At 41.0% G+C, this 26,913-nt stretch overlaps 1 protein-coding gene across 1 annotated transcript in view; it reads right to left on the bottom strand.

Moving 5' to 3' along the window:
* The window catches only part of ptprsb (protein tyrosine phosphatase receptor type Sb), a 116,625-nt gene extending 91,162 nt beyond the window's left edge, over positions 1 to 25,463 (bottom strand). The window contains exons 1-5 of the mRNA XM_079434799.1: positions 25,335 to 25,463; positions 11,054 to 11,136; positions 6,999 to 7,110; positions 2,708 to 2,853; positions 343 to 484 (exon numbers count right to left, since the gene is read on the bottom strand). Of these exons, the coding sequence (XP_079290925.1) occupies positions 343 to 484; positions 2,708 to 2,853; positions 6,999 to 7,083 (373 nt within the window). The 5' untranslated portion in view covers positions 7,084 to 7,110; positions 11,054 to 11,136; positions 25,335 to 25,463. The remainder of the gene's footprint in view (positions 1 to 342; positions 485 to 2,707; positions 2,854 to 6,998; positions 7,111 to 11,053; positions 11,137 to 25,334) is intronic.
* Positions 25,464 to 26,913: the final 1,450 nt, after the last annotated feature.

The following is a 26,913-nucleotide window of genomic DNA, read 5'->3' as shown; positions in this document are numbered from 1 at the left end:
GTGTTGTTTTCACACACACACACAAAGAAAAAATAATAATAATAAGTGTAAAATTTAATTTAAAATAAAAACAAGATTATTCTGACTGCACTGGCAGATATTTGTTCTTGTTTTAAGCATAAACTCGCTTCATCTTAATACATCTTTCAGAAAACAGTACTTAATATTTTAAGTCGTTTTGCATCTCCAATATCTTGATTTAAGAATGTTTAGATGTTTGTACTGGAAAACAAAACACACAAAGAAGAACATTTTCTGCTGCGTGACTGCAATATACAGTACATTTGGAGGAAATTATGAGTGGTGTGAGTTTATAACGATTATGATGAGCGTATATCTCACCTCTGATGATGGACAGTTTGGAGGTCACAGCGATTTCACCTTCTGTGTTTTTGGCAACACATTCGTAAACGTTCTCGTCCCGCGGCGCTCTGAGTGGCTGGATGCGCAGCACTGCTCCCGCCCCTTCATCAAATTCTATGGTCTGGACCAATGAGAGAGCGGAATGAGCAGACATCCACCAATCACAGCAGATCACATTTTGCCATAAGTTAAATATATTAAGGTTCTGCAATATATAAATATATTGTGGAAACTTAATTTCCTGTAGAGCTGCTTTGCAACGATTTGTATCATAAAAAGCGCTATACAAATAAACTTGAACTAGATCACGGTTATCAGATCAGAAAAGAGGATTCAGAGTCTTGCAGCAGGTGAAATAACTCATTTATGACCAACACATGTAAATAAATGACTTTTATCCGACCGAATAAATATGGAGACCTTTAAGAGTTTCTAAAGGTAATTCTGCAGTATTTACAGTCTAATAGGTTCATTTGAATCACAGAACACACACTAAACACACTCATCCAGTGAGGAATGAAACACACACGCTACAGTAAACACACACACAGGAAGTGACATCAGCAGCCAGTATGAGCTCTGAATACATGTTCAACATTCAGGTAGAGTTCAGCGGCTGAACTAAACTCATTTATGCTTCCTTCAGCTTATTTCACACGTGATTGACACTGACTTCAGGCGAAGCAGGATTGGTTTCCGCCGCTGACAGAGGGCTCCATTCCCCGCAGAATCACGGCCTTTCTTCTACTGCTTAAGTGACTGTACAGGAGTAAAGCTTTTGCTCTGCTCATTAGCATCTCATTTACATATTCATGAGAACAGATTAGCTCAAATCCCCTCCTGTTTGGTCACAAAAGTGCAGAATAAAGACTCTCCATCACCAGCTGTGAGGACGCAGGTGCACACACACACACACACACACACACACACACACACGCACGCACGCACGCACGCACGCACACACGCACGCACGCACGCACACACACACACACGCACACACACACACGCTCCACTGACTCCTATTGGTTTTTTTTTTCTACTGAGATGATGATATTTTCTACTTCCAGACCCTAGACCTGCCCCTCACAGATTTTTTTATTTTTTTGCATTTTTAGATATCAATTCAAATATTATTTAGAATGTTTAATAATTTGTTTTCTGCATGGGGACTATTGACTGCTTCACAGAATTTACTGGATTTTCCAGAATAAGTCACATTTTTATCATCTGAAACATTCTTTGACTTCTATTCCAAAGTGAGTTTAATATAATGCAATTAATGTCAAGCACGTAAAACATGGTCAAATCCCACACATTTGTACTGGTGCTGAGGAGCGAGAGGCAAGTTTATTTATAAAGCACTTTAAATAAAATCGTTTAGGCTTGGCGTTTATAATAAATGCTGTTTACAATGAATGCCACTATAATTTATGTTTCTTTCATGTTTAAATCTTTCATTCTGTTCTGAGTACAGTTCCATTTAAAGGGTTTGCTGTAGAGTGAGAGGATATCAGTTTATAATGCTTCTACTGTAAATGTTTCATTTACTGGTATTTTACAGAATAATAATAAAATGCAATTTACACTGATGTGACACGGGTTTTTTTCTCTCAATGCAATTGAGTAATATTCAGATGTGACTGATATTCTGGAAAACGTGTGTGTGTGCGTATATATATATATATATATACACACACAGCAGTGGCCAAAATGATTAGAAGACTAGTATTATCAGCTATTAACAATGGCTTTAAGTCAGTCATTTCTATCTTTTGCTGTAGTGTGTCAGTAGAAAATATCCGTTTACATTTCATGAAGAAACAGAACAAACTGAGACTAAATCCAGAAGAACTGTGTCTCCAAGACGCTTCTAGAAACCTCCTGAAAGCTCCTGAGAAACTCTGCTCAAGAGCACCGAGGACGAAAGCTGCTTTAAACACAAAGCATGCTCACAACAAATGTTGATTTCATTTAATTAATATAAGTTAATTGATAAAGAAAAGCTATTTATGACATTTTTAACAGCATTTTTACACAAGTGCCTAAAGCTTTTAACAGTTGTAAGTCGCTTTGGATAAAAGCGTCAGCTAAATGAATAAATGTAACAGAACTGTAGCTTTGCAGGAGGTTTCTTGAAGCGTCTTGGAGACACAGTTCTTCTGGATTTAGTCTCAGTTTGTTCTAATAGTGTTCTAATAATTTTGGCCACCACTGTCTGTGTGTGTGTGTGTGTATATATATATTTTTTTAATTAATTAATTCATTCATTCATGCTTGTCACGACTGGCTGATTCAGAGTCTCGTCACAGAGTGATCTGATTCTCTGTTGCTGTGTGTTTCTCACCTCGATCCTCTGTGAATTCACTTTCTTTCCCTTTTTGTTCCAGAACACCTGAGGCTTCGGGTCGCCTGCGGCCTGACACACGAACGACACGACTCCGCCGGACACGCCGATCTGATCCGTGGGAATCTTAGTGAACCTCGGTGCCACTGCAACAGAAACACAAGCACCTCACTGACGTCACAATCATCAATTAATCATCATTCACAGCCTTCACAGAGCTCAGAGGTTAAGAAACAGAGGAAGAACGAACGAAAGAGGCGGACCTAAAAGAGAACTGGAGGACCAAAAGATCTTCAGAATGAGAACCATCCTGAAGTTAATGAGGAAACAAGAATTAGTAAATAAATTAATAATGAAGTTAATGAGGGAAATACTTAAGTTGTATGATTTTTCATCTGAATTGCAAATGGTAACAAATTAGAGACAATAGACCTTCAAACTCCCATCATAGACCTATAAATGCTAGATGCTATACCAAGGAAGTATGTGCTGTGTATTTAAGAGCACGAATATTGATTGCTTTGTGGTTATAATTATGTGGTTATTTTGCTTGCTTCATAGGAGGGTGGTCGAAATTAGGAGATGCATTTTGCAACGGTGGTTGCAACATGGACTTTCTAGATGAGACCAAAACTTAAGTGTTACTCTATAACGTGGAGGCAGTGTCTTTAAGATCCATGTGCAGCTTTATTATCACACAAGAATGGTCATACAAGCTTAAGTCAATCACAGGCGTCAGGTACCACGTAGGCAGGGCAGAATCATAAACAGAGCTCGGGCTAGAGGTCTGGGCAGGCGGCAGACAGATAACAGAACAGATCAGCAAGGCAGGCAGAGTCAGATTAGGCAGGCAGAGTTCTATCATAAACGGGTAAACAGTCCAGGTCGGCAACAGGAAATGAAATACGGGATAAACACTCAGAAATGTCTGCATGGCAAGAACAAGACTTCGCAAAGAGAGCAAGGGTGGAGCAGATTAAGGCTACGTCCACACGAAGACGGGTTTCTCCGTATCCGATCTTTTTTTTTGCCTCAAATTCCGTAAACACGGAGTCGTCTCAGGAAATATCTGCGTCCACACGGAATCACTGAAACCGACTGAAAACGATGTAGTACACATGCCAGACCAATATGTGGCGCTGTAATTCTGCCACAGAGATACACAAAAAACAGAGAAGAAGACTTGGACCATGTGCGTAAACCTTGCACGCTGAATACAAACTTACACACAAAGCAGAAGATTTTGCTTTAATAAAACTAATGAGTTCAGTAGGTTCTGCAGCACGAACACAGGCACGTAGTCTGACATTGTTGTTGTTGTTGTCAACGAGACGTGGGCTGATGACGTCATCGTTTCAGAAAATATACGGATTCGCCGTCCACACGAAAACATGAAACCGGCGTTTTCAAATTTATCCACCCTGGGACCCGGTTTCAAAAATGATCGGTTTCACTCTTCGAAAACGCCGGATTCGTGTGGACGAAACGCCTATACGGTAAAAAAATTATGCGTATACAGAGAAACCCGTCTTCGTGTGGACGGGGCCTAAATAGACCAGTCAATGGGGAACACCTGTGCAGGTAATCAGTCTCAGGTACGGGGTGTGATGGGAAATGAAGTCCGAATGACAGAGTTAATACTCAGGTGAGGTTCCCTCTGGTGGTGATCGGAGGGAGCCACAGAGGCTGAGTTCGTGACATACTCGCACCTGCTAGAGGTGTGATATAGTGGTTTAGACAAGTGTATACAAGATTCACATATGTATTCTGAGGTGTTGCCGCTTTCCTTATAGTTTAAAATAGCAATATGCATGCTTGCTGTTTGAAGGTGTTATAATTTTTTCTTTTGAACTTCCACCAGGAGGCAAACACCGGCAGGGGGAGAAGAGGGGAAAGTGATTTTTGTTATTTGCTTATGAGTTATTGTTTTTAATAAAAAAATGAAACCATTGTACTGGTGATTCGTTAACTCTCTTAAACAAGTCTCTGAGTGATTAATAGATAATAACTAGTTATCAGAACCTAAATTAACTCCTTATTACGAGTCCCAAGAGGCCCGAATTTGACTGAGCCAGGACGGACACCGGAGGAAAAGGACGGAAGACTTCTGCCAATATCAACTGAGCTGAAAGGTGATTATGTATATATAGATAGTAATCCATTTATGAATATGACAGATAGGAATCAGAGGTTTTATCCTTTTATTCGGTATATCAAACACAACAACATATAAGAGGTCATTGTCCTATAAAAACATCCTGTTAGTTTCAGGACTCAAATCTTTGTCGTTAGTCTAAAAACAGCTTATATGGAAGGCATTCTGCCAAAACGACAGCTTGTGGAATGTGCCACTCTATGATGTAATTCTGCCAAGCAATAAGCACCGCCTCCACAGAAGAAGATCAACGCCTGCTTCTACATCACTGCCTGTTTAGCCCCGCCCACACATTCCATATCACTGTCTGTTTAGCCACGCCCACCGAATCTACATCACTGCCTGTTTAGCCACGCCCACCGATTCTACATCATTGCCTGTTTAGCCACGCCCACCAATTCTACATCACTGCCTGTTTAGCCCCGCCCACCGATTCATGCATGTAGTGTTTATGAGCGAGGCGAACGCAGGTCTATGCAGAAACCAAACGATAAAGATGCTCTGAAGACAACAAGACGCTGTTTAGTGCCAAGCTGTGAAAAAACAGGTTTGCGTTGCCTTCCTTCTGATCCAAACTTTAGGAAAGAGTGAATGAACTTTATTTTTAATGAAGATCCAGACCATGTCAGTAAGAACTTGGTCCTTTGTTCACTTCATTTTACTGCGGATTCGTTTACAAACAAGGCACAATTCAATGTGGGATTTTTCAGAAAGATTCAAACTAATAGACGATGCTGTCGACTATATTGGCTCTGACAGTAATGTCACAACACAAGTGTGAGTAACTGTTTTAATTACATGATCACTATTTGCTTTGTCCATTAAACAGTTTGATGTGAGTATTTATGTGTTTTTAACCTAAATCACATTGATGGTGCATTGATGATGAAGCATAGAAACATTAAATTGTTAGATGTCATGATATCAATAAAAGCTTACAGAGGCAGTGAATGCAGGATCATCTGTCACCAAAAACACCAGCCTGATTCCAACAGGCCACTAAACACTCGACCATGAACACGAGAAGATCAGATTCTGCAGCACAATATACACACACACATGCATGCACGCACACACACACACACACACACACACATAGGCCGGCCGTAGTCATAGATACGGCACTCAGAGCACAGGATCATAGCGGCGGTGTCCTGTTGCCATAGCGGCGAGTTACAGCTGATCCCGTGACATTCATCTATAAACCCTCCACTCATCTGCAGGTGAGACACGCAAACACACACACACAATATGACACGAGTGTGTGTGTGTGTGTTTGTGTGATATTTTGTGTTTTATTTTATTTCCACTTGTTTAACAGTTTAATTTATGCAGATTTCACTACTATTATTATTGATTGTATCCTGTACATCATCATTTCTCAGTGTATGGAGGGCTGAGGTGAGCTGCCACTGAAGCACAATAAACAGAAAGTAAACTGAACGAGCTGCTGTGGGGCGTCTCCTGCTCCACTGACAACTCTCACTCTCTCACACACACACTGGAATCTCCCAGAAACACAATAGCATCCTTCAGGATCACACACACACACACACACAGAACCTGCATCCTTGCAAACATCACCATGATGACTGCCATGAGAGGAAATGACATCATCGCTATCTAGTATCATGTGACACTGTGAGATCACGATCACAGTGAATCAGAGACTGTGATCGTTATTTACACAGCTTTCATTTGACACCACCAGGCAACTCAGGTCTGAATTATTGCAATGAAATAATGAATGCAATTAATCATTGGAATGCAATTATTAATGACATTAATTAATTGTTAACTCGTGTGAATTAATGCAATCATTATAACTATATTAAATGCTAATTACAAGTTGAACATTTTAATGAATCTTTGGTGACATCACATGAAACGGCCTCCTCAATCACATCACATGATCACATCACAGCTGCGCTTTCTTTATTCATCAATGTTTTATTGCTAAAGAGAGAGAATTCACTTTCATTCCAGCGTCCAGCAGACACCAATCTTTCTATTTTAATAATTCATTGCAGTAAAACAGCATCAGCCTCTACTTAGTTTCCATGACGACATCCCATCACAAAGAACATGCATTGTTACCATACCAACAACGGCGCGTTAGAGCGCATGGAGACCTACACAAGGAGTCGCAGGAGTTCTGCAGGAAGATGAAGAGCAACAGCAGCAGCGAGGAGCGGAGCGGACCTCTGCCCCAGACAGCCATGACCCTCGACGACTGACGCCAGACACACTGCAGACAGAGAGAGGGAGAGCTCAGCAGCAGAAACACACACACACACACACACACTCACACACTCACTCACACACACACACACACACACACACACACACAAACACTCACTCACTCACTCACTCACTCACACACACTCACTCACACACACACTCACTCACACACACACAAACACTCACTCACTCACTCACACACACACTCACTCACACACACACACTCGAAACGCCCATATAACCCACCCACCCACCCACCCACCCACCCATCCAACGTGCACATACACACAGCAGTGAACACACACACACACCGTGAACACACACCCGGAGTAGTGGGCAGCCATTTATGCTGCGGCGCCCGGGGAGCAGTTGGGGGTTCGGTGTCTTGCTCAAGGGCACCTCAGTCGTGGTATTGAGGGTGGAGAGAGCGCTGGACATTCACTCCCCCCACCTACAATCCCTGCCGGCCCGAGACTCGAACCCACAACCTTTGGATTACAAGTCCGACTCTCTAACCATTAGGCCACGACTTCCCCGTGATGTTGATGTTAGTTCAAGTTCAAGTTGAGCTTTATTGTCATTCTGCTACATGTGGGGACATACAGTGGAACGAAATGTCGTGCCTCGCAGGACCACGGTGCTACATAAATACAGACATACAACAATGAAGTAAAAAACACTATAAACCTATACACTACTAACCTACTGACAGATTTAACTAGAAGTATACTATATATAAGTATTTACCCTATACAAGCTAAAAAATAAAAAGATAAAAAATACAAACTATACGAATGCTTCACATAAATATTTACCCTATACAAACTAAAGAATAAAAGATAAAAAATACAAACTATACGAATGCTTCACATAAATATTTACCCTATACAAACTAAAAAATAAAAGATAAAAAATACAAACTATACGAATGCTTCACAAATACTGTACATGTGCAAGGAGAAACATTTTGAGTCAAGCAGCTGGTTGGGGAACAGAGCAGGATGATTTGTAGTGCTTGAGCATGTAAACATACATTTACATTTACATTTATTCATTTAGCTGACGCTTTTATCCAAAGCGACTTACAATTGCTATATATGTCAGAGGTCGCACGCCTCTGGAGCAACTAGGGGTTAATTGTCTTGCTCAGGGACACATTGGTGTCTCACAGTGGATTCGAACCCGGGTCTCTCACACCAAAGGCATGTGTCTTATCCACTGCGCCATCACCACGCCATCACCACCAAACAATACATATATTGTTTCAGGAGGTAGGGGTTTGCATGGGGTTTCAGAGGGGGCGGGGTGGTTTGAGTTCAGGGCTCTCACAGTCTGGGGGAAAAAGCTGTTGAGCAGTCTGGCGGAGCGGGCTCTGTTGCTCCGGTACCGTCTTCCTGATGGTAGGAGCTGGAAGAGACTGTGGGAGGGATGGGTGGAGTCCTTCACGATGCTGTTGGTTTTGCTGGAGCATCGTGTAAGGAAAATGTCCAGGATGGAGGGGAGAGGGGCACCGATGATCTTTGCAGCTGTGTTCACTGTCTGCTGGAGGGTCTTGCGGTCAGCAGCACTGCAGTTCCTGGACAGTGATGCAGCTGGTCAGCACACTCTCAATGGTGCCTCTGCAGAATGTGGTGAGGATGGGTGGAGGGAGACTTGCTCTGTTCAGCCGGCGTGCCCTTCGATGTCATCAGGGTATTCTTGTTGGAGGATTTCCCCAAGAGAGGCCTGAAGTTGCACCATGGCCCTTGTGATGTTCATGTCACGGCCATCACTGGCTTGGACAATGACATAGTCAATGAGATGCCACTATTTGGAGCAGGGATGTCTCCAAGATGCCTTAAATTAGTTTTTCTGACGAAAGAGAGTATTAGTGATGATGGGATCATGTTTAACACAATTGCTGAGAAACATAACTCCACTAGTGTTGATGTTTCCGATGCCTTCCTTTCCTATAGTGCCCTTCCAGATTGTGTTGATCCCTGCCAACCCTGGCATTGAAGTCTCCAAGGAGAATAATCTTATCTTCCTTCGGGATTCTCGACAGTGTCTCCTCTAAGCAGGCATAGATGGTCTCTTTTACTTCCTCTTCAGAGTCTAAGGTAGGGGCGTAGGCGCTCACAACTGTTGCTATCTGGTTGTTGGCAAGCACCAGACAGATGGTCTTGAGTCAGATTTGTACTTTCTCAACTATTGTCACAATAACTGTAAGTAACACTACTTTATTTTGTCAGTTTGAATTAGTTTGTTCACTAAATGCCTCATTCAGCCAACAAATTTTCATTTAGTTATACAATAAATTAATTAATTGTCTTGATAGCCATATATAGTCTTATAAAACACTTAATCTGTTAATCTGAACTATGCAATCTTTGTTTGTAAAGAAACAATCATCCATTAAAGCCAATATATCCAAGATAGTATTACCTGTAGTAGTCAACACACAAACACAATCAATGTACAAACATCACAACACAACAAATAACCAACAATAATGACAAAACAACCGCATCATTTATTCACACTGCAATGCATGCTGGGAAATCACTAACCCTTGACATTTCAGAAATATGAAATTCTTTTTTCAGGCTGTGTTTGACTCGTTGGGACAACATTTGGAGGAATATGGGAAAATTGCATTTCTTAGTATTTGTGATGTAAAGGTTTCTAAACTGGAAAATACGTAGTTGTATATTTTTTTTGTAGTTTCACTTGTAGTGAACTTGATGAAGCCACGTTCATCATCATTGCTGCAAGTTTTTCTGATGTAGTTTTGATCTCGTGAAGACGTGGTTTATTACGCTGATTATACGACGGATGCTTAATACAGTCGATGCTTTTCTGGTCTGGATTCAAACAGACGAGAGTAAAGTGCTGCTGTCCATAGACATCATCTCAACACCATCACTTCGCTCTCACAGAGATGGATTTTTTCAGAGAGAGCCCATTAATTATTGAAAAGCTTCCCAGTCATTGTGCGTTTTACTCTCTGACCTCATGTTAAGTGCAGTTTGGACCGTCATCTTCCAGGAGTTTTTCTGCACCGATTCCACACAGGCCTGCAAAACCTCCACGGCCAGGAGTCAATATCTTCTCTGAAAAATAGATAATTCCCATCCAGGGCTGCGTGCAGGTGTGTGGCGATCCGATATCAATCACTCCACGTCTGCTTTTCACACTCGGACAATGATGAGCGCCAGAGATTTGAGATGCTAAAAAAACAGCACAGAATTCAAAGGTGGGTTGAGGAGTGAGTTTGTCCTCATCATTCGAGCACCGAGTGAAACAGAGTCTCAGTAATCTCCTCTAGTGGGTTATCGGTGTGTCCAGACATTCGCTCAGGTCACAACCCGCTTGCGTGCTGCCAGATGTTGAGTCGCTCCACAAACACAGTTCAGCACGGGATCATCAAACAGCAGCTAAAGACCCACACGAGCATATGCTAGCAGAACGAGCTGCGCTTTAACTGTGCAATGCGCCATTACTTCCAAACAGAACAAGATCTCGTCTCAGGGGTGCCGCAAAACGCATGCTGATGTGCAGCTAACATGCAGATGGCATCGCACTGTCAGGTCATCAAAGGTAAAGTGCAAGACGAACATGCTTCTTATTTCCTTCGCTCGAGGAAACGACTGAGGAGGAGTTTGGCTTTGCTGTCAGGCTTGTCAGAGTTCAATCAAGACACCTTCACGGATCCACGATATGCTCAAATCACGCTCGAGAAGAGATGACATGTCCAAAAATAGAGGAACTGAAGGCATGTGATTATCCAGCACACACACGCACGCACAGAGATACACACACACACACACACACACACACGCACAGAGATACACACACACACACACACACGCACAGAGATACACACACACACACACACACACACACACGCACAGAGATACACACACACACACACACGCACAGAGATACACACACAGATGACAGATACTCACCGCACTCGTTTCTCTTTTTTTCTAGATATGTTTGAGCTTCATGTCCTGTTTTTCATAATCCTCAGCGGTCTGATCCGGTATTCCTACAATCAGACACGACATGGCAGATTTAAATGAACAAATATTATATAACATACAGGAAAGATTGTCTAATAAAGCGGTGAGCCAGGAGAGGCCGTGCCGTACACTGATTTTAGCAAGAGATACGTTCTCAGATACAGACTGATTTCTGAAGAGTCAAACACTGAGGCTCTCTCAACATCCCAAACACGATCTGATTTAACTTGTTTAAAAACTGATGAACTTTATGCTGTTATTGATCTGAACTGAAGCGACGCTGAACTGACTTGAGTCTTTCAGAATCTGAACTCTCTCCATAATTTCCATAATTCATTCTGTTATTTTCCTGTTTGTTACTGTGAAGCTAATTTTACACAATCTGTATTATATAAAGCACAATAGAAATAAATGTGGCTTGACTTGAACACGTGACTGTACAGTGGGGGAAAAAAGTATTTGATGCCCTGCTGATTTTGTGCGTTTGCCCACTGACAAGGAAATTATCTGTCTATAATTTTAATGGTAAGTTTATTTTAACAGAGAGAGACAGAATAACAACAAAAAAATCCAGAACAACGCATTTCAAAAAAGTTATAAATTGATTTGCATTTTAATGAGTGAAATAAGAAGTTGATCCCCTATCAATCAGCAAGATTTCTGGTGCCCAGGTGTGTTTTATACAGGTAAGGAGCTGAGATTAGGAGCACTCTCTTAAAGGGAGTCTCAGTTTGTTACCTGTATAAAAGACACCTGTCCACAGAAGCAATCAATCAGTCAGATTCCCAATTCTCCACCATGACCAAGACCAAAGAGCTGTCCAAGGATGTCAGGGACAAGATTGTAGACCTACACAAGGCTGGAATGGGCTACAAGACCATCGCCAAGCAGCTTGGTGAGAAGGTGACAGCAGTTTATAACAGATTATTCTCAAATGGAAGAAACACAAAATAACTGTCAATCTCCCTCAGACTGGGGCTCCATGCAAGATCTCACCTCGTGGAGTTTCAGTGATCATGAGAACGGTGAGGAATCAGCCCAGAACTACACGGGAGGATCTCGTCAATGATCTCAAGGCAGCTGGGACCATAGTCACCAAGAAAACAATTGATAACACACTACACCGTGAAGGACTGAAATCCTGCAGCGTCCGCAAGGTCCCCCTGCTCAAGAAAGCACATGTACAGCCCGTCTGAAGTTTGCCAATGATTCAGAGGAGAACTGGGTGAAAGTGTTGTGGTCAGATGAGACCGAAACCCAGCTCTTTGGCATCAACTCAACTCGCCGAGTTTGGAGGAGGAGGAGGAATGCTGCCTATGACCCCAAGAACACCATCCCCTCCGTCAAACATGGAGGTAGAAACATTATGCTTTGGGGGGGTGTTTTTCTGCTTCGGGGACAGGACAACTGCCCCGCATCAAAGGGACGATGGACGGGGCCATGTACCGTCAGGGTCAGGCCATTGAAAATGAGTCGTGGATGGGTATTCCAGCATGACAATGACCCAAAACACACGGCCAAGACAACAAAGGAGTGGCTCAAGAAGAAGCACATTAAGGTCCTGGAGTGGCCTAGCCAGTCTCCAGACCTTCATCCCATAGAAAATCTGTGGAGGGAGCTGAAGGTTCGAGTTGCCAAACGTCAGCCTCGAAACCTTGATGACTTGGAGAGGATCTGCAAAGAGGAGTGGGACAAAATCCCTCCTGAGATGTGTGCAAACCTGCTGGCCAACTACAGGAAACGTCTGACCTCTGTGATTGTCAGCAAGGGGTCAAATACAAAGTTCACTCATTAAAATGCAAATCAATTTATACCTTTTTTTAAATGTGTTTTTCTTGTTGTTATTCTGTCTCTCACTGTTCAAATAAACCTACCATTAAAATTATAGATTGATCATTTCTTTGTCAGTGGGCAAACGCACAAAATCAAAAAATAATTTTTTACCCACTGTATATTATTACTGTTCAACAGGACATTCAATGAGTCAAAAAACTAGAGACTAGTTGAATTTGCTAAAACAGTGTCTAAACAGCTTAAGCTAACATGAACCCATGCGTGTGCTGGCAAAGGAAACTAAGCAAAGGCTGCTTGAGTGATTACATTTAGAAGAAATATTATGAGACAAACGTTGTATATTTTTCCAGAATAAGCTGCAGTGATGAAGCAACCAGAAACTTGCATTAAAGTCATGCAGCGCTGTCTGTCTGTCTGTCGATCAGAGACTAACAGCAGCATCTGAGCCGTCTCTCTCTGTATCTGAAGCTGTTATTTATCTTTGGTGCATCGAGGCGTATCTAGTCTTACTGTTGCCTAGTCAACCACCTCTGCCCATCTCTCTCTCTCTCTCTCTCATCACTGCTGGCCGTGTTTGCGGATCCACGGATAGCCAGCGGCCGCTGGGAATATGGTTTCCATGGCAACCATCCAAACCAGCCAGCAGATGTGATTGGTGTCATGTGACCCTGAGGTCAAACGAATGCTCACTGATGCCATTCATTACCTGATGCATTACAATTTGATATGCAACTACATGCAAAAATCTAAAGAATAAACAGAAGTTTGCATAAAGAAAATTAAGCCTATTTTCAGGAAATATCTTTATAATGACATTGATTTCTTGACAATTAAACACTTGACAATCAAATTCTTATTACTTTAGTTTTAAAAAATGATGTGATAAATAATGTTGAAATGATATATGTTTAAGTATAATGCTGATTAATAATGACAATCATTGGATTGCGGTAATGGAATCACTATTGAGAATAATGAGAACAACAACAACAAACCAAACAAACCAACCAAAGAGTACATAAAAAAGGATTAGGTCAGCGCTGAGGCATAACCAGGTCAAGAGATCTGTGTAATACAAACAGTCAAACACGTCATATATCGTTTATCTCAATGCAGAAACAGCTCTAGGCATTGAAACACTTCTATTTGCTAGAAATTCTACAAAACATTGGTTGATACACTGCAAAAAAAAAAAAAAAGCTTTTCTTACGTAGACTTTTTGTCTTGTTTCCAGCCAAGATATCTAAAAATTCTTAAATCAAGAAGGATTTTCTAGAAAAGTACAAATTAGACTTGTTTGCTTAGAACAAGCAAAATAATCTGCCAATGGTGTAAACTAAATAATCCTAAAACAGAAAGCAAGACTAGTCTTCTTACACCACTGGCAGATTATTTTACAAAAAAGCACTTAATTTTGAGTTGTTTTAATTTTTACTTGTCTAGAAAATCCAAATAAATTCTATGATTTCTATGAAATCTCAAATGATTTCTTTTTAGCATCTCAAATGTTGAATTCTTTGAAAACTAAATTCTTGATTTAAGATTATTATTTTTATATATCTTGGCTGGAAACAAGACAAAAAACCTAAGTAAGAAAAGCATTTTTTGCGGTGTAAATGAAATAAAACTCCAGTGAATGAATCCGTTGTGCTTCATCACATTTGATTATTTTCTCTAATGTGGATGGAGCAGAATCCGGTCTGATAATCGCCTGTTAGTATAAACCATTAGACTAGCCAGCTCTGAACGCGTGATGGTTTGAGGACAAGCTCACATCAGACTCTGTGTACAATGGGAAGTTGCCTGAGCTGGCAGGAGTTGTTGAGTGGGGTTAGGGTTAGGCTCTAAAGCCGTCGTCTGCGCTGATTGGCCGTCTTACGGCGCGGGGACGAGCCTGCAGCTGTTGCGGGTCAGGACATCTGCGGAAGGACAGGCCGCGGGTCAAAGACAGGCAAATGACGGGCGTTGGGTTAGAGCAGGCCGCAAGCCGCTTACAGAGGGTGGCGGCAGCAGATTGCACGGCTGATCGATGTTAAATGAAGCTTGCGCCAGTGCAGATGTGTGTGAAAATAACACTAATGCTTAACAGCTGAACCGCTCCAGTTCCTCTACAAACAAGCTGCAGCCACGACCCCGAAGCAAGGATTCACAGAGTACAGCAGCGTCAGCGCACACATTCACTGGGAATCCAAGCCAAAGCAGTATGAAACATGTAAAGAGCATATAGAGGGGAAATATGAGCTCAGGTTCCAGTGTAGTCTTTAATTGTAAATGCACACGCACACATGTCAAAATCAGCAGAAACCACATTTGAATTTGACTGGATTCACAATTTGGGAGAAAGTGTAGTCATGCAGGGGGGTTCAAACACACTCGGCTTCATCAAACACATATATACAGTGTCTGCGTCTCAATATATGAGCACATGAAGTTCATCTCCAGAGCTGCTCTGAGAGTCGCTTCAGCAGCTTTACTTTGAGAAAAAACCACGTCAAACACACACTGATCTTCAGCAGAAACTGCCAACATACAAGTTTGGTTTAACTTTAAAACATTATGACAGAAATATCTCACTACTATATACAAACATGTAGCCTACTTATCAATGTAATAATAATGATAATAATATTATTAAGCAATTACACAGAGCCAGTATATTTTCTAATGTATACAGTTCTGTTGTGCAGCATCTTATTTGGCTAAAAGTAAAAATGCACTGCTCTGCTGTAAATTAAAACTGTTAAATTCTCATATAACTAGATTTGAGAAGTCTGATGAACTTGATTAAATAATTTAATTAATTGATTTCATTAGACACGTTTTTGATGCAAAATCATATAACACTGAATCCAGAAAAAAATTAAATGGAAAACACAGAATTTAGCGAAAAATAAAACGGATTTCATAGGGTCCTAAATGAAAAGGTAGCTTATGGGAAAAAAGCATTTTAAAAAAATGATACAAAATGTTTAAGGTAAGTGGTTGCAATCAATTTATTTAGCTACATTTAAATAAACAAATTTAGTTGACTAACTTTCAACATTTTTTTTTAAATGTAGCTAAAATAAATTGTTTGCAACCACTTACCTTAAACATTTTGTATCATTTTTTTCAGTGCATTGAGTATATATATATATATAGTGCACATACATCAGCAATGGAATATGCAGCTATAAATGAGCATCTCTGTTACGCTTCAAAGCTTTAATTTCACTCTCCCAGCAAACTTTGTGAGATCCAGTGCTGTTTGACCCTCAGTAGAAGCGGTTCTTCTGACCCGTCCACGCCGCTCGGAGGCGTCTACACTGCAATGTGCCGGAGGTGTAAACAATGCTAAAACACGGCTGTTCTGACGCAGAGCTCAAACCCCTGCAGGCTACAACTAGAAGCCGTCCAGAGACGAAATTTAACGTGCACGGCTTTGTGAGATCTTCCCGTCTGCTTTAGCCGGCACTTGCTATCTCTCACATGAGCAGAAAACCCAACCGTCCTTCATACAAGCCATCTATCTGAGCTCTTTCGAGGGCTTGAATCAGTGCTGCACTGGTGAAAAGCGTCTTCTCTGGGACTCTTGGTGGAGTTTTTGGCGTGTTTAGCGCAGACAGATGGCACGGCGTCATGCTGCAGACGTGAAGCTCGCCGGAACACACATGGAAAAACACACAAGACGGAGCGAGAGGAATGGAGGCAGGTGAAGCAATTCAATTTGGTGACATGAAGCAGGTGAAATCCTTCTGAATGTCAGTATTGCAGTTTCTGTGCACCATATAAATTATGCTGATTATGGCCATAACTGATACATATGACAAAACAAATGCTGGATTCAGATTAGAGAAACACTAGACACACAATCTGCATTAACGAGGTGTGAACAGCTACATCTCGTCAGCTCATAATAATAACAATCAAATTATATTTAGCCATTTTCAGATGATAAAAACACTAAAACAGTGTCAGTAAAAACCTACAGACTGTTGTGCCAATATACGGTGCACAGTTTGAGTAAATATTTTAGAAATAATCAAAATCATTTCAGCAATCTCCCATGCTGTCACTGAATTGAGTTACATATATATATATATACACACACAGTGTTAAATGATAATTTATCTTAAAGAATCTGGCAGTAAGCTTCATTTTTAGTCCTATCCTGAAAATCCTGTCTTGCAGAGATTGAATAAAAATGAATTCCAAAAACGTACTGCCAGATTCTTGAAGATCAATTCTTGAAAGAATGGTGCAAGAGGATGTGCTGCTGGTCCTTCAAGAGTCACTCTTAACTTATCTGTACATAAAGCCTATGGAGAAAATCAGTCTTCATATTAAGTGAGGGTTATTTTTCAGGATTTTTTACCTAATCTGAGTCGCTGAGAACCTGACACCTTGCACTTCTGGAGACTCCAGGAAGGTTGCAGTTCTGGGAAATGCTGGCTCTGGAGACTAAATGGTTTTCATGATGGTTTCTCACCTTAATTCTTTTGCAGTTAACGTGTCTTTTCTTCTCCACCTGTTTTTGTCTAACCGTGCTGACCCAGTGAGCGTTTAATCATTTTTGACTTTTCAGTCTGAGGTCAATCTCTTTTTGGCTAATTTTATCTACAAAGAAAACCTGATTAATAATTCTGCACACCTGAATAAAAGGAGCTTTTCACTTCTGGCCTTCATGGACAAATATTTATCACTTATAAATTATTAAATACAAAATTAATAGTAGTTTTTAGGATTGATGTGGTTTGGTATTGGAAAAATGTACTTGGAAAAAAATATGATCAGAATATCAACTTGCATAATAATTATGCACGCACTATATATATATGTGTGTGTGTGTGTGTGTGTGTGTGTGTATAGGAGCAGACACCTGATCTCTAAATATCAATATTGACATTAGCCATTGATAAACCCATAATGGTCAGCCGCTACACATGAACACACTATAGATTACATGCTTCTGGTTGGATGTGAAGCTTCATAAAACGATATCGAAGATCTCAAAATAGCCTCCTCATATAACATGAGTGAATATTATCAGATTGAAAACTCATATGACCAACAGTGTTGTGTCCGTTTATCCAGAGAGAGTGGTTTATCACAGCTTTGTGATTAAGATTCAGTGTGACGAGCTTGTGCTGTTTGTGAGGTTAACAGTGGCCCCCGCGGCCCCCTGAAGCCCAGACTAACGACACAGGTGGATTAACGACAAATGAAGCAAATCCCCTGCAGTTCATGCTTCGAAGTACAACGATGGCTCACAGACCGCCAGCGAGGAGCATGTGTGTCTTAGATTTCTCAAGACTTCTTCACCTGATCAGAGAAACCAGCAGGCGAGGATCTTTGGGCAGAAACGGAGAGAGATACTAAAAATAGCAGCAAGCTCTTGAGATTCATCCAGACTCGCATCGCAGACACCAGCTCGTTTCCTCAGAAAACTGACTGAACGAATGAATAACGGACGCTTTACTCTGAACGGATCGGACACAGAGGACAGTTCTGCTAAATTAGACGTCATCGACTGCATTCAATACAACGCTGGTGTCACAAAACTACACAGCCTCTGAATACTGATCCGCATGGCTTTAACATGCAGATTAATGCACACCTACACGTGTTATGAAGTAAACAGGGCTGCGTGAATGACTCTATACTTCAGATCATTAGAGCAGCAGATAAACAGAACGAACACAATGAAGGAAATGTCAGACGTTCATCAAAAGGACCAGTTTCACATCCCTCCTGCACCAGAAACAGGCCTCGCAAAGCCCGGATCATCCTTTATAATCTGCTGTTATTACAAATGAGAGTATGACACACATCAGCTCCACCCAGAGAGAGAGAGAGAGAGAGAGAGAGAGAGAGAGAGAGAGACACAGAGAGAGAGAGAGAGAGAGACACAGAGAGAGACACAGAGAGAGAGAGAGACAGAGAGAGAGAGAGAGAGAGACACAGAGAGAGAGAGAGAGAGAGACACAGAGAGAGAGAGCTCCATTGTGGGCTGCAGCGGGAATCAAAGGCCGGCGCGATAAGAAACGCTGCGTATATTCAGCACAAATCTCTCATTCACTCCTCTTCAGCACAGAGACAGAAAAACACATCGATTAAAGCCAAAGAACAGATCAAATATCAGGACTCACAACACGAGTCGCTCATTTCAACATTAAATCAGACGGCCTGCGCTGTTTTAACCCTTAAACGCACACCTCGTGTCTTTGCACTGCAAAATATGATCTTCTTACTTAGTATTTGTGTCTTGTTTTCTAGTACAAATATCTAAACATTCTTGAATCAAGATGCATTTACTTTAAAGGTCAAATGACTTAAGATATTATGTCTTGTTTTCTGAAAAATGTTTTTTAAAAGCTTAGCAAAAATATCTTCCAAACTAACTCAATTTTGATCATTTTTTCAAGACATAATATCTTAAGTCATTTGACCTTTAAAGTAAATGCATCTTGATTCAAGAATGTTTAGATATTTGTACTAGAAAACAAGACACAAATACTTAGAAAATATTTTTTTGCAGTGTATTCCTCAATCTATTCATCATCATCATCATCATCAATGTGACAAGAAAAAAATACAAAAGTGTAAAAGAATGTCTGTTTTCTGATTTATTTATTTTTTATATATCTGACTTCTCAATAAGTGTGAATCACCTTTATTTCTCCCGGTGACGACGTCTGATGAACAATGATGCCGTGACGCATAACAAACATCATCATTCGCTACAGAGCACATTCACTATTAAACACTGCAGGCATTTACTGCTGGACCTGATGACAAAGCTTTCAGCAAACACAATGCTGATTTTGGAACAACATGAGGGTGAATAAATGATGACAGAATGATCATTCTTGTGTGAACTATCACTTTAAAACAATCACCAATGTGACACACACACACACACACACACACACACACACACACACACACACACACACACTGTTCAAACCCTGCTGAGCACAAAAGAGAAACATATTGATGGGCATCAAATTTCCATTTAAAACAGAGCAAAGTGTCCTGCATGTCTCATGTCTCGCGGTTCTGCCGCTGCGTCACGCTTCTTCTGCCCGTCTCATTCATCTTGTGTTAATCAGAGACCGGTAACGAGCTCGTCTGATCTCAGACTGACCTGCAGACTGACTGACATCCATCACGACACACACACACACACACACACACACACACAGCTGTCAGCATCAGCACATCTGAACCCGACACACTCCGCTCACAGACTGCACTGCACTGCACTTTCTCAACGCAGCAAGCTCAAATTTGATTGGCTGGATTTACTTCTTGTAGTAACTTGACAGACCAGCAGTATGAAGGTATTACCCTGCATGCAAGCATGTGTGTGTGTGTGTGTGTGTGTGTGTATTGTACTCTGGCCAATTTGGCCAAATTGCTTCTGAATCCAAACTCTCAGGGCAAACAGCTGTAAAGCGGATCTTTCTGTGCATCAGTTTAAGCGTGTTAAAGTTCAGTGTTTGTGAGCGGCGCTCCGTCGCAGTCGTTTTAAATAAATCAGATGCTTATCTGCCACTGCAATCTACGGCGGATTCTCCTTCCTGGATTATTATTTTATCTTTAGTTCTCACAAAATTAAACATTAAACATACATCAGCGATGAACAAGGACACATGTGACTCGTCTTGAGCACATCACAGAGATTGAGACGAGGATCCAGCTCACAGGAATGAAATAAGAGCTACGTTAGTGGTTAACTAGTGCTAGTTAGTAGCTTGTAAACCATGTAAAGATGAACTGCTGTAAATTATGAGCAGCTTGACAGATTCAGAGAGCTCTGAACATCATCAAATGTGATTCAGTGTTTCTAGATCAACAGTTCTCTGCAAACAGGACTCAAATTATTTCATATTTTTAAAAAATCATAAAAACTTCAACACGCATTAAACCCCTCCTCATGAACTAATCTTCAAGAATCAGAATCTTCTAGAAACACAAAAGGAATCATGTGTAATGTATTTAGTATTTCAGCAGAGTTTGTGTTAATAAAGCGGTGGTAATTACAGCAGAAGCGCAGGAGTGAATCTGCAGTAAATCTCTCATATATCACACATTACAGTAAGAACAGCGCTTTCTGAGCTCGCCGGGGATCAGGTTGTGCTGCGAGACACACGCTCAATCACAGATGCAGTTATAGGACGAGTCAAATCACATTTACCATTCAAAATCACTCATAGGACGGTCTGAGGTTCCTTCGGCCACAGGAACAACCCTTGCAGATGCACATTTTGGCCAAATATTATCCTTGTAATACTGTAATCACTACGATAACCATCTGTAATCACTGCACGGAAAAAACATTCTCTTCCTTGTTTTCTGTAACAAATATCGAAACATTCTTGAATCAAGATACATTTATACTTGTTTTCTAGGAAATGTATCATAATAAAGTGAATTCATGCTTAAAACAAGAACAATATCTGCCATTGGGGACAGAAAATGACACACTGCTTTTCTTACTTAGATTTGTTTGTCTTGTTTCCAGCCAAAATATCTAAAAATTCTTAAATCAAGAAGGATTTTCTACATAAATCAAAATTATTGTCTTGTTTTCAGAAAAAACAAGTCCAATTTAATCGAATCTAATTAAAATCTAAGTAAGAAAAGCAGTGTGTCATTTTCTAACCCAATGGCAGATATTTGTTCTTGTTTTAAGCATGAATTCACTTTATTATGATTCAAGACTTCTTACCTTTATTTCGCATCTCAAGTATCTTGATTTAAGAATTTTTTGATATTTAGGCTGGAAACAAGTTAAAAGTACTAAAAGTCATTTTTTGCAGGGTACATTAATGGCATGTGGAACAATAGCACTGTTATTATTTCCATCTGAACATTACTTTGACACAATCTCCTCTGACATCAAAGCTTTGAATCGTTCTGTTTTGTGGAGGTCTTTATCCCGAGGTCTTTATCCCGAGGTCTTTATCCCGAGGTCTCTCTCTGACCGGCGCACACTGAGTGACGGGTTATTGAGTGCATGGATTGATGTCACCTGCTCTAGTGAATGAAGTCTGTAAATTTCAAGGCCAAAAGATCAATATTAAAGAGCAAATGAGGAACAGAACGACAGGACATCTGCTCTCAGCACGTAAACCTTCATCTGTTCCTCAGCTTCAGGATGTGACCCTACAGAAGGAGTCCAATCTGCTGAGGTCAGAGGTCAACACAGCGCATACGCACACTGGTTTAATCACACCAATCAAAACACAAACCAGATGAGCTCAGCCACACGGATGAACACCGTTTTGTGTTCTCATGATCAGAGCGACAGTCCAAAACCTGATCACCTTCAGGAAAAACCTTCAAAATCTCTCTCTCTATATGAAACACAGACTTTATTCAGTCCACAGAAAGACAAATGTATTATTGAAAAACGTCTAAACACACTCTTGTAGTCGAGGGGGAAGTCATTATACTCATTATCAGCAATCTGAGACAAATATAATGTAATTTAATGAAAAACGACAGGATTTTGAGCAGCATGGAGTGTGCCTTTTACCTTATTCTTCTGAATCTTGCTACCAGCATTAAGATTCTCACAATATTCAACATTAATATATTAACAATGTGCATGTCAAAAGAAATACTTCTTAATCACTGAAATGAACTGTCAATCATTTGGGTCGGCCAATCAGATGTCAGGAGTGTCACGTGGCTCCGCCTCCATCCAGCCTCGAGTGACTCGAGAGATTCAGTCGATTCAAATCCAAGTGAAAACGAGCTGGAGTTCGTTTATTAATACGGTCAGACCACATCATACACAGTTTGAGTTCGGCTGGGAGCGATTCGAATCAAAGCATCAATGAAAGAAAACCTCTCCAGTCACTCAATGACCTGCTGTGTTCAGCGCTAACATTCAGATACAGAAGTCTATTATAAACATTAACAGTCTGTCAGTTTCTTCAGTTCAGTTCCTATACGCCAACAGGCACGTTTACATTGACCGTATATCACAATACAGTCTGTCTTTGCTTCAGTCTTTTGGGTAAAACGCTCTCAATGTTACACATTAGCAGGATCCATGGGAAAGAAACAGTAAAAACAGCAAATAATCAGATTCTACGAGCTTCCAGAGAAACCTGAGCCATCTTCGCCATCAGCAGATGTTCTGGCACACGGATGCTGAGCGATTCTACCTTGTGTTCCCAAAATCACACGCTCCCGCTCGGCCCACAGCAGAGCCGGCCATCTTCTCATCATCTCTCGCTCCTGTCAGTCAAACCGCTCCGGACCAATCAGATGCGGAAACACAATCACAAACCACACGCATGCTACGCTCGTCTTGAGACGGACCGTCAATCACAGAGAAGCCACTGCACTTTCAGGTCAAATCATCTGGAAAGTTGAATGCACTGATCCGATCCTTCGCTGGTCTGAGCAGTAAACCAGGCTGTGTTCTTCAGAAGCTCTGTCTGAGACCAACTAACCTGTCTCACCGCTAAACCACAGCACTAACCTACTTAAACCTGCGCCGAAGAACACAAACACACGGCGCATCTGAGCGTTACAATGACAGAAACACACTCATGTGAAGCGGGAGATGAACATATGAGCCGTGCAGCAGGAGAATTAAACATGTTCTGAGCAGGAGAGATTATAGACGGATGATGATGGGGTTTAATACAGTGATACGAGCACAGAGAATATCATTCCTGTTAAACTCTACCAGCACGTGTGTTCTCACGCACATCACACCGTACTGTGTAAGGAATATTGAGCCTTTTTCAAAATACAGCATAATGCTAAGGTGTTCTGAGCATGTGATGCCGTTGCTAGGTGGTTTCTTACAGTCCCCTCAAGATATTCAACATGCATCTGTGGTTTTTCACCCATTTTGTCATTCACCGAGAGAAAACATGATTTAGTAAATGAACAGCACTTTCAGTGTTTCTGAAATGATATCTATACACTTATAAAAGCTGGAAACTCATCTTCTCTTGACAAAAGCTTAAAAAAAACAAATAATAATAATTGTTGTGATATTCTTCTGCAAACTTTGGAAAGCTAACGTGGATGAACTGACATGATTTGACGGTGATAAGCATCTCACGCCTTATATTTGAAGGTTTAATGCAGAATAACACTCACACAGCGGATGGATGAACAAAGTTTGATCCCATTGAGGGAATTTGGCAGGATTTTCACTCACGCTGATGTCCACAAATAGCCACAGCTGAGATCATTATGAGAAACCCACGAGATCTACAGCGAGGAACTGCTGATGCTCGTTTCCCAGAGCCACCGGCCACACATTCATGCTGTAGAGGTGTGTAAGTGTCTGTGTGTGTGTGCGTGCGTGTGTCTGTCTGTGTGTGTGTGTGTGTGTGTGTGTGTCTGTGTGTGTGTGTGTGTGTGTGTGTGTGTGTGTGTGTGTGTGTCTGTGTGTGTGTGTGTGTGTGTGTGTGTGTGTGTGTGTGTGTGTGTGTGTGTCTGTCTGTGTGTGTGTGTGTGTGTGTGTGTGTGTGTGTGTGTCTGTCTGTCTGTCTGTGTGTGTCTGTGTGTGTGTGTGTGTGTGTGTGCGTGCGTGCGTGCGTGTGTGTTTGTGTGTGTGTGTGTGCATATGTGTGTGTGTGTGCATATGTGTGTGTGTGTGTGTGTGTGTGTCTGTGACAAACACAGAACAAGAATCAAGCAGCCAGGTGAATAAAAAAACTGTGCAATTACATATATATATATATATAGAGAGAGAGAGAGAGAGAGAGAACAACACCTGACAACTTCTCATATATTATTGTACTGTTTCTTCACAATATTGTTCTAGATATTTCTTCACAATTACAGTTTGCTTTTTTTTAGCAGCTCATTAAAACTGAATTAAAGAGCAGGTTCTGTCTGTGTTTGCATATAAAACTCATGCATTGCTGGTGTTTGCCAATTGTAGACATGATATTCTTTGTGCTGGTAGTATTTAATGTTTTATTTGTTATTTGTAACATTACCAGACTATAACAGACGCGCTGGTTTTGCATCAGAATGAAGGCGATCGTGCATCAGTGCGCAGACAGGCTTTGTTCGCCGGAGTCCCAGTGAAACTGCTCAGTAATTTTCCTTCATATTTCGATGTTATTATCAGCCATGATCGCTGACCAGGTCAGAAAACACACATCACTTCAATTATCCGCTTCAAATGCACGAGGCGAAGGTTTGAGGTGTGAATCCGGAGAGAAAGAGAGTCGAAACCCGAACAAAGGCGCAAACGCGTCTGGATGCGATCGAACAACGAGCAAAATAACCTCTCGAAGAAATCATCTATTCCCTTTCATCAATAACTCTCTGAGCACACACAGATTGATCCGGGTGTTTCCGGGTGTTCTTCTGCTCTCCGGGAGAACGGAGGTGTAATTCGAGCACTTATAACACCGGCATGTGATCATTTCTCAACATATACAACAAAAGCCGCGTTTACCTGCGCGAAGGTGCCTTTGAAGGGAGACTCGAGCATCATATTCCGTTCTCAGACACAGCCTCCATTTCCAGAAGCCTCCGGAGATTCTTGAGCTCGTTGATGTCATCGATGCTCGCAGGCAGCAGCCTCTCCTCCTCGGTACCCTCCTCTCCTCTTCCTCCTCCTCCTCCTCCTCCTCCTCTCAGAGATGACGTGACTCGATCCGCTCCTCCAGAAACAATGAAGCGTCTCGCGGCTGATTGAGTTGCTTTTCGATTAACAATCCTAAAGGAAAATAATTCGTAATGTTGATCTATATTTATGGACTGGATCTGGGCACAAATGTGACAAATTGACTGATATTTCAAACATAGGGGAAAGTGTCTCTGTGAATTTATAACACATTACTTAATTAGCAGTTAAAACTGTTTAAGACATGGAAATAAATGGCGGTCAGACAGTTTTCCCTCGGAATTTGCGACTAAATATCATAAACACGTTCATTCAGGGATGGACTGGGGCAACATTTCAGGCCGGGAAATCTCACACTCATCCAGGCTATCCCATAAACCCACAACAACATTTGAAAGTACGGGCAACAATATTTTTTGTGACCATCATCATCATCACACAAACAAGTTTAAATCTCTAGGCTGATGCCTGTATAAAATAATTCAGTGTTATCACTTGAACTTCCATTTTCCTTTTTAGTCTCTTCATTTTCCCTGACATCTCTGTCCTCATGTGTGTTTACTTTTTCACATCTCCACCTTGTTGCAAAACAACAACATCATTATAATTTGCACATAGTATACTTTTATTTTAGAAAAAATTAAGTATTACATAGGACCATATGTTATTGTTTTCTCTTACCTAAATGTCAACATTGGTACAATAATAGCTGCATCCTGAATATATCTAATATATAGAAAAAATCTTAACACTGAACATGTTTTTGTATTATCATGGGTCATGTTTTGTCATTTCAAAGGAAAATTAACCATGGTATTATTAGGCCTATGGTAAAAGTAACCATGTTTCTTTTTTTGGCCATTGTTAATTTGTGGTTACCGTGGTTTAAGTATAGTAACCATGTTAATTTTCGTTGTGTTGTTGTATGCCTTCCTCTAAACCTATTATAAAACGATATGAATATTTGTCTGCTAAATTCCTACTCTTTACAATAGTAATTATGTCCTTTTGGTAATTTTGCAGTAATTAATTGACTGCTATTGCTAACATTTGCTAGCAGTCTAATGTTTAAGTAAACAAATACAAAACTACAATAGTCTGTTTACAGATATAAATGTAAAAAGTGTCGGCACTTGAAGTCCTGAACAGGACAGTTTAGTCTCCAGCTGGTCGCTTCACTCCATTCTCAACGCCAGTCAAGACTAACCCACTCATGATTTATTATTTTAATTCGTTTTTTTATTATTATTATTGAATGGCGAATTCGGAAATAATCACTTTAGTACATTCGGCAGGCAACAAAAACAGCAACAACAACAAAAAGGGCAGCGGGCCAAATTGACTGCCAGGCCACGGGGAATTCTCCCGGTGCTCCCGATGGCCAGTCCGCCCCTGCGTTAATTAAACA

The sequence above is a fragment of the Barbus barbus genome, assembly GCF_936440315.1.
Source record: "Barbus barbus genome assembly, chromosome: 15".
Taxonomy (NCBI): Eukaryota; Metazoa; Chordata; class Actinopteri; order Cypriniformes; family Cyprinidae; genus Barbus; species Barbus barbus.
Note: the sequence above shows the minus strand (reverse complement) of the source record. Positions and strands in the feature narration are given on the sequence as shown.